General features: G+C 68.7%; 3 protein-coding genes across 3 annotated transcripts in view; 2 read left to right on the forward strand and 1 right to left on the reverse strand.

Annotated features, from left to right (window-relative positions):
- Positions 1–2067: 2067 nt before the first annotated feature.
- Positions 2068–4178, forward strand: H696_01500 (hypothetical protein). The gene is made up of 4 exons (XM_009495396.1): positions 2068–2173; positions 2862–3070; positions 3273–3624; positions 3825–4178. Exons 2-3 carry the CDS (start codon positions 2863–2865, stop codon positions 3605–3607), a joined length of 543 nt encoding a protein of 180 aa, XP_009493671.1. The 5' UTR covers positions 2068–2173; position 2862; the 3' UTR covers positions 3608–3624; positions 3825–4178.
- Positions 4179–4596: 418 nt separating this feature from the next.
- H696_01501 (hypothetical protein) lies at positions 4597–5694 on the reverse strand. Its single transcript, XM_009495397.1, has 2 exons — positions 5156–5694; positions 4597–4962 (listed from the first exon to the last, which is right to left on the reverse strand). The coding sequence occupies exons 1-2, from the start codon at positions 5577–5579 to the stop codon at positions 4655–4657; spliced, it is 732 nt and encodes a 243-aa protein (XP_009493672.1). The 5' UTR covers positions 5580–5694; the 3' UTR covers positions 4597–4654.
- A 1245-nt stretch (positions 5695–6939) lies between these two features.
- H696_01502 (hypothetical protein) overlaps positions 6940–7156 on the forward strand; it is a gene marked incomplete at its 5' end in the record, with an annotated part of 6547 nt that continues 6330 nt past the window's right edge. Inside the window, one exon of the mRNA XM_009495398.1 lies at positions 6940–7095. Within this exon, the coding sequence (XP_009493673.1) occupies positions 6940–7095 (156 nt within the window). The remainder of the gene's footprint in view (positions 7096–7156) is intronic.

Here is a 7156-nt window from a genome sequence, read left to right on the forward strand (position 1 = left end):
ACGCGTGTACCTGCGGATGTGAGAGTGTCCGTCCGACAAGGACCCTCCCCTCCATGTGTGTATGGGCCATGCATGAACACGGTGCATCTGCACAGGGGGCGCATCTGTTCATATCGACCATTTTGGGACGGCCACCGTCCTGGGGGGCGTGGATGCCGGCCGTCGCCGCGGCCGGGGCCAGGGCCCCCGAGCGCCCGGTCAGCGTGTGGCGGCGGGTGGATATCCGCTGGCCGGGCCGGGCCTGCGCGTCAGTCGGCGAAACCCGCGGACCGCCCTCGACCGCGTGCGCGCCCCCAAGCCCCGCCGCCCCCCCGGCCCCCCCCCCCCCCCCGCGCCCCGGCGGCGGAGAGCCGGCGCCCCGGATTCGGACTCCCCTTTCCATCCCCCCAGATCGCCGGGCACGGGGCGGGAGGGGCAGGGGTCACGCTGGGTGCGGTCCTCAAACCGTCCATTCCCGGGGGCCGAGCGAACGAATGACGGAGACACAATCCGACATGCGACCGCCCCAGCCAGCAGTGGGGTTTGTTGGTGCGCCCGGGGGCTCGCCCGCGTCCGGTCACAGAACGCCTCGGCCCGGAGCCGGGGACCTGCCCCCGGGCCCCACCCCGAGTGGCAGTTCCTCCGCGCGGGCTTTTCTCGACGGCGCATGTCCACCCGGAGAACAGCCGGCAGCCGTCCTTCTGTCTCTGAGCCTCTTTCGTTTGTCTGTTTGTGTCTGTCCGTCGGCGACCGTCCTTCGGATTTCCCCTCATCGGAGGCCCCATTTCCGCCCTCCAAATGGGGGGGCGTATCCCCCTCCCCCCCCCGCCCCGGCGTGCGGAGGGAGCAGCATTCGCCAGGGGACCAGGCGGAGGATGAGAAGGGGAGCCGCGGTGGCGATGTTGCCTGTCTCCGGGCCCGCGTCTCCGTGCCGCCCCCTCCCCCCCCCCGAAGGCCGGAAATAGATTCCGATATCGTTCGCCCGGGAGATCACGCCGAATAGGGCCGAATCACACCCAGGACGCGGGAACACCATTGCCACAATGTCATCACACCACCACACCCACGGGCGGATACTAAATATTTGAATTAGTCATCGGGGCTGGGGTTTTTACTACCCTCCCCTTGGGATGATGGCGATGATGGGCGCCGCCTGGGTGTGAAGCGCCTCTGCTTGTCCCCCCCCCCCCCCCCCTTGCCCGCTCTGCCCGTCGGCCCCCTCGTGCTGGTGCCGGCCATCGGCGCACTGGCATTCCGCTCTCCACCGCTCCTCCGCCCATCGCCCGCCGGCCGCCGAGCCGCGCAGGGGCCCCCTGTCCACAGGCACCTGCCTCTGGGCCTGCCGCACCTTCCTCGGGTCTCCATCAAGAAGACCCTCCGGCTTGGTCCGCACGTTCTCCGGTCCCAGAGGCGGGGTTGGTGGGGCATTTGCTCGGCGGCCGGCGTCGCCGGGGGGCTGGCCGCTCGCGAGCAGGGCCGCGGGCAGGTCTGCGGGGCGGGCCGACGGCGCATCCCCCTCGTCGCCCTGGTGTGTGGCTGCCGCCTGGCGGGCCGGCTTTCTCCGGCGCCAGGGGGGGGAGGCTCCATCGCGAGGTCGGCCAACCCTACCAGGTCCCTGGCGGGGGAGACACACGTTTGAGTCAGGTGCGGGGACGCGGGTGCGTCGGGGGCGGGGGGCCTTCGCAACGCGCGCCTGTGTCCGGGACTACATGCGCGTCGCTGCTGCATCTGGCCCGCCTTCCATGTTGCGTGCTTGGGCGTGCGTGTGTCTGGATGCGCGCTGGGACCCTTGCGCTGTGACTGTTACGGCACGGCCGGTCCGCTCGCCCATCCGCCCCCCCTGGCCGCATGTTAGACGATGCGCGGCCGCCGTCCGTGGCCCCAGGCCCGGGGATGCATCCCCGGACAGCCTCCCTGCTGCGCCCGCTCATGTCCCTCTCCTGTGCCCCGCTTTGTCCCCCCGCCCCCCCGCCCCGGTCCCCGGGTGGCGGCTTCTTCGGGCGTGCTGCTACGGGGTGTGCCTGTGTGCTTCTTCGCCCGCGCCCTGTGCCCGGTTCGGCGCCGGACATGTCCGCCAGGAGGGAGGAGGGGCGGGGGGGAGCATTTTTCGAGTGCCTCCCCCTCCCTGGTCCGTGGCCAGATCAGCACCCAGCAATCGTCTTGTTTCCCCCTGACTCCCTTGCTGTTCTCCAACGTGCGGCCCCTCCTCCGCTCCTCCCCCCCCTCCCCCCTCCACCCCCCTTGCTCTCCGCCCATCCACCGCGCGCTTCCCCCCTCCCCCTCCCCTCGCCGCACCCTGCCCTTTCTTCCTCCCGCCCGTCATGCACACACGCATGCGCGTTGTGTGCCCCTTGTTGCAGGGCGTCAGCCTACATCGTCCTTCCCTCGGCCGGCCGCCATCGGCTACGAGGGGCATGCAGGCACCGCGAGCAGTGTGTGTGTGTGCGCGCGCGCGTGTGTGCGTGTGTGTAGACACACGCGCTTGCGTGGAGACGCATAGCGTCTTACCAAGGACAGGAAGGGCCGACACGCTCATGCGCATGCACGCACACGCACACGCATGACGCCGCCTTCCGGCTTTCTTTCTCCCATGCGTGTGTTGGGTCTCCAAGTCCCGGCTGGCCGGGCCTCTCTCTTCCTTCCGCGCGCAAGCTCGGCCTCCTCCCTCCCGCCGCCGCCGCCGCTCCTCCTTCCTTTCCCCCTCCCTCCTACTTTGCGCCTGCCCCACGCTGCCTCCCATCGGTGTGAGAGCCCCGCATCTGCCCTCCTCGCGCGCGCGCTCTCTCTCTCTCTCTCACACCCCCCCCTCCTCCATCGACTCCCTCTCCTCTCCTCGGTCCCTTCCATCGCGCCCTCCCCTCTGGCGGGCATGCGCCTCGCAGGATGCTTCGCACCGCCACCTTCCTCGTCAGTGCCTCCACCCGCACCGCCTCGCGCGTGGCCTTCCGTGGCTTCGCTTCGGCCGCGGCCGGCGGTAACAACAACACCGCCCAGCAGCCCGAGGACGACGGCGTCGACTACGCCACCGCCCCCATCAACCCCGACCCCAACGCCGAGGAGTACAAGCCCATCGGCAGCCCCGCCTACTTCGGTGCGTTGCCTCTCGCGCCCCCGCTGGCCATCCTCGCTGCCCCTCCTCCTCTCTCTCTCTCTCTCTCTCGACCAGGCCCCTGCTCCTCCCCTCCCCACCTCCACTTGCTTACAGTCTCCTGTCCCTCCCCCCTCCTTCGTATGCCCCCCCCCCACCGTCGCCGCCCCCCCTCCCCCCTCCCCCCTCCGGCATGACCACACAGAGCACGGCTACCGCACTCCCCGCTACGAGATCCCCCGCAACATCGATCTCCTGACCGGTAACTCCCGTATCGAGTACATCCGCATGCTTCAGGGCAAGTTCGACGCCTCCAACGAGCCGAACCCCAACCCCCACTTCGGCACCAAGGAGAACCCCATCATCATCCCCTGCGGTGAGGAGTCCGCCATCGTCGGCTGCCAGGGCCTCTGCCCCCACATCGACGAGCCCGGCTACATGGAGTACTGGACCATGCCCGTCAACACCGAGGGCCGCTGCCAGGAGTGCGGTCAGTACTTCAAGTGCATCGCCGACGAGTCCCAGAACATCTACTACTAAGCAGTGGATGCCTTCTCGTGCGTGCCCCTCTCTCCCCCTTGTGTGTGTCCTCTGCGCCGCATGCATCATTCCGGCAGCTGCCATCGGCGCAGCGGCATGCGTCCGCTTTCCCCCTCCCTGCCCCCTCTCTCTGCCGCGCCGCGCCGCACCGCGCCTAACCCTCTTCCCCTTCCCTCTTCTTCTCCTTCTCCTCCTGTCGTTCGCCCACCGCCTGCAGTAGATTCCGCTTGGCTTCGCCGGCCCCCTCTCCCCGATGGTGGTCGGCACTTGCGTGCGCCGATCCCCTTGCTCGGCGCCCGCGGCCAATGTCACCTCGGCGCTTCATAAAGTGGGCCGCCCCTCCTTCTGTGGGTGTGCAGGGGTGGCGGAAGGAAGTGAGATGTTGTGCTGCCTCTGGCCTGGCGCACCGTTTGCCGCGCACGCCTGCCGCAGGGGCGCCTCGAGGAGGAGGGTAGTCCGAGCGGGGGCGGAGGGGGTGGGGGCATGATACACATTCATTCCTCTCCCTCCTCTCTCTCTCTCCCCCGCATGGCCATCTCTCCTTCTTTTTGCTCCTGCCGCGCGTGTGCGTGTGTGTGTGTGTGTATGTGTGTTGTTCGCCTCTCCGCTGGCAAGGCGAATTTCGCGTGTCCTCGTTCAGCAGGGTTGGACCGAGGACGATCGGCGAGGAGAAGGCGGAGGAGGTGGTGTCCCTGGGGGAGTGTGTTGGCCATTTGTCGATCCTCCCCCCTCCCCCCCCCCCTCCCTTCGGCCCCTGGTTGTCCTCTCTTTCTCCTCTCCCCTCCTTGACGCACACGCGCTCATCCGCTCGTTCGGTCGCTCGCTCGCACGGCACCACTCCTTCTCTACCCTCTTCCGCCCTCCCCCCCCCCCCCCCCCCCGGGCGCGGGGCTGCCCTTGGACCCCCCCTCCACTTGTATTTTTTACTCCTTCATATACACCTCCTTAACCACCCACCTCTGTTCTTGGATAGGGAGAGAAAAGCCAAATGCGAGTATGTATGTATGTATTGCTTTGTGGTCTTTTTTTTTTGTGCGTCCCGTCTCCTCACTGGCGCTGGTACGAGTCGTACCCCTCGTACCCGTCGTCCTCCAGCAGGCTGTGTTGGATGGAGCTGTTGCTGGCCAGGCCGGAGGGGTCCGCGCCCATCGACGAGTCCAGCAGGCCATCGTCGTTGGTGTTGAGTTGGGAGTACTCCGCGCCGCCGGGGCCGGTCGACTTGAGGCCCACCGCGGCCATGGCCCGCTGCCAGAGGCTGGACGAGGAGGACCCGCCAGTCGGGCGCGTGCTGCCGTAGTCGCCAAAGGTGTCGTCCTCGTCGCTCTTGAAGAAGATAACATGGATGGTGTGCGAGGCTGGGGCGGGGCGGGGCCGGGAGGGGGCGGGGCAGGCGCAGCGGCGAGCGGCGATGCCGCACGGGCATCCAGGCGCTCGTGTCAGTCTTCGCTCTCAGGATGAGATCCCCGCCGGCGGCGGAGGAAAAAAAAAAAAAAGGGAAAGAAAAGAAAGCGAGTGAAGGGGAGCGAGGCCGGGGGACATTGTGTGTACCTCCCGGCACCAGGGTCGTGAAGGAGACCATGATGGCCAGCATGGTTCGCCGAGCCCAGAACGAGATGTCAATCTCATCGGCATCCGGCCCGAGGCGGCTCATATGCACCAGGGACCATATCCCCATGGAGAAGATGGCCAGCCCCAACACCACCAGCACCGCCGCCAGGGCGGTGGTGCTGAAGTGCCGCGCGCGCGAGGCCGACTCCGGCTGCAGCAGGCGGTATTCCTCCAGCGGGGCGCCGGTCATGTGCGGGGCATACTTCTGCTCGAGAGTCGGGGCCATCGAGTCAAACTGCCGCGGGGGGGCCTGGTCGTCCGGCATCAGCGGCGACCCGAGGTGGGCGCTGTGCCGCGACGACCCGGGGTCCAGCGGCGGGGTAGAAAAGGGGTTGAGGGAGGGGGTGGGCGAGGGCTGGGCCATGGTCCGGGTGTTGGGGCGCGCGCTGGATGTTGCGCTGGGGCTGCTGTCGTTGCTGTTGGTGTGGCTGGATGGTTGGATTGGTGTTTGCACAGAGTCGAGCAGGGGGGGGGGGCGGGGGAGAGGGGGGGAGAGGGGAGGAGAGGGAGAGGAGCCGGGGAGCGGGGGAGTGGAGGGGGACTCTAGCCGGTGGCGGGATGGGAGCGGGGGGCTGTCAAAGCGGGCATCCCCAGGGAGGTGTTGGTGGCCTGGAGAGGCTGCCTGGCCGGCGGGCGCCACAAGAAGCCCGCCTGCCGCGCCCGGGGCGCAAGCGGCCGGCAGATGGGCCAGATAATGTGGCTGCGCTGCTGCGCACTGGCCAGTGCTCCGGGCGCAAACACAGGCGAGCGCGTGACCCACTGGGGGCGAGAGCTCGCGGGGAAGCCCGACCGCCCTTGCATTCTCTGTCGGCTCTCTTGCCTGCCGGCCGCGGAAATGCCGATGGCCGGCCCGCTGCGCCTTGCCCTCTCCCCGAGCGGGCCGGATCCCGACCTGCCTTCGACCGCCCCTCGTCCTGCTTCTTTGTTCCCCCTCCCCCCCCGGGGGGGGGAGGGGGCCGCGTTCCGGGGACAGCGGCGTCTTTCCCCCCGCGAGCGTAGGTGGGTTGGCTGCTCGCTGGAACGTCACGCCCGCTGATCACGCTCGGCGCCCTTAACCGAATCCCCATTGTTGTGATGCTTCTCCCCTCTTTTCGAGCGGCTGCCACACCCCGGCCAAGGGAGGCAGGGGGGGGGGGGGGGCACTCTCTGGCTGGGCGCCGACGCTTGCGGGTGGCCTCCCTGCGGGCGGGCAAGCGAGCAGGCGACCACAGCCCCGGCTTTCCACTATTCGTGTGCAGTAAGGCTCTCTTCGTCGGGGGCCCTGGGCCGTTGTTTTCTTTCGTGCGACCACGGCCCCGGGGCTTCTCCCAGGGGGGGGGGGCTCAGGCGCCCGGCCGGGGAGCTTGTTGGGGCAGAGACGAGAGCGCGGCGGGGGGCCCCGCGGCCGGCCGAGGGGGCGGTTGTCACTGGTTCTGGCACGCCGGGCCGGCGGCCTGGCGAAGGGGGGAGGAGCCTTCTTTCAGCAGGCCCCAGACCGGGGACTTGGCCCGAATGCCAGGGCTGTGTTAGTGGACACAAACCTGCGTGTGCAAAAGGCGCAGGCACTCGGCGAGCGTGGGGCTGGCGTTCGCTGCCTCGGTGTGACGGTCTTCGGGCGAGGAGCAGAGCAATCTGGGGCCAGGTCGCAGGCACATCCCCTCGGAAGTGCCCAACGGCCCTCTTCTCCCCTCCCCCTTCCTGCCCCTTGCCCCCTCCCCCCCCCCCCTCCCCCTCCCGGCCCGACGATGTTCGAGAAGAGCCTCGAGGATATCATCCGCGGCCTTCGCGCGAACCCGCGCAATGAGGCCAAGTACATCTCGATCGAGTTGGAGACCATCCGCAAGGAGGTCCGCTCGATCGACGTGGACGTCAAGGCCAATGCCATCATCAAGCTCTGCTACGTGCGTCGCCGCCCCTTCCTGTGGCCGCCCGTCGCCATGTGTCGCCATTGACTGACCCCCC

This window comes from Fonticula alba (assembly GCF_000388065.1).
Source record: "Fonticula alba strain ATCC 38817 unplaced genomic scaffold supercont2.2, whole genome shotgun sequence".
In the NCBI taxonomy this organism is placed as follows: domain Eukaryota; order Rotosphaerida; family Fonticulaceae; genus Fonticula; species Fonticula alba.

Bases quoted from the DNA above. Each gene is read 5' to 3' on its own strand.
- H696_01501 (XM_009495397.1), bottom strand. From the start codon at position 5,579: ATGGCCCAGCCCTCGCCCACCCCCTCCCTCAACCCCTTTTCTACCCCG. The intron at 4,963-5,155 runs GTACACACAATG...GCCCCGCCCCAG, and splicing joins CACGACCCTGGTGCCGGGAG to CCTCGCACACCATCCATGTT.
- H696_01500 (XM_009495396.1), top strand. From the start codon at position 2,863: ATGCTTCGCACCGCCACCTTCCTCGTCAGTGCCTCCACCCGCACCGCC. The intron at 3,071-3,272 runs GTGCGTTGCCTC...ATGACCACACAG, and splicing joins CGGCAGCCCCGCCTACTTCG to AGCACGGCTACCGCACTCCC.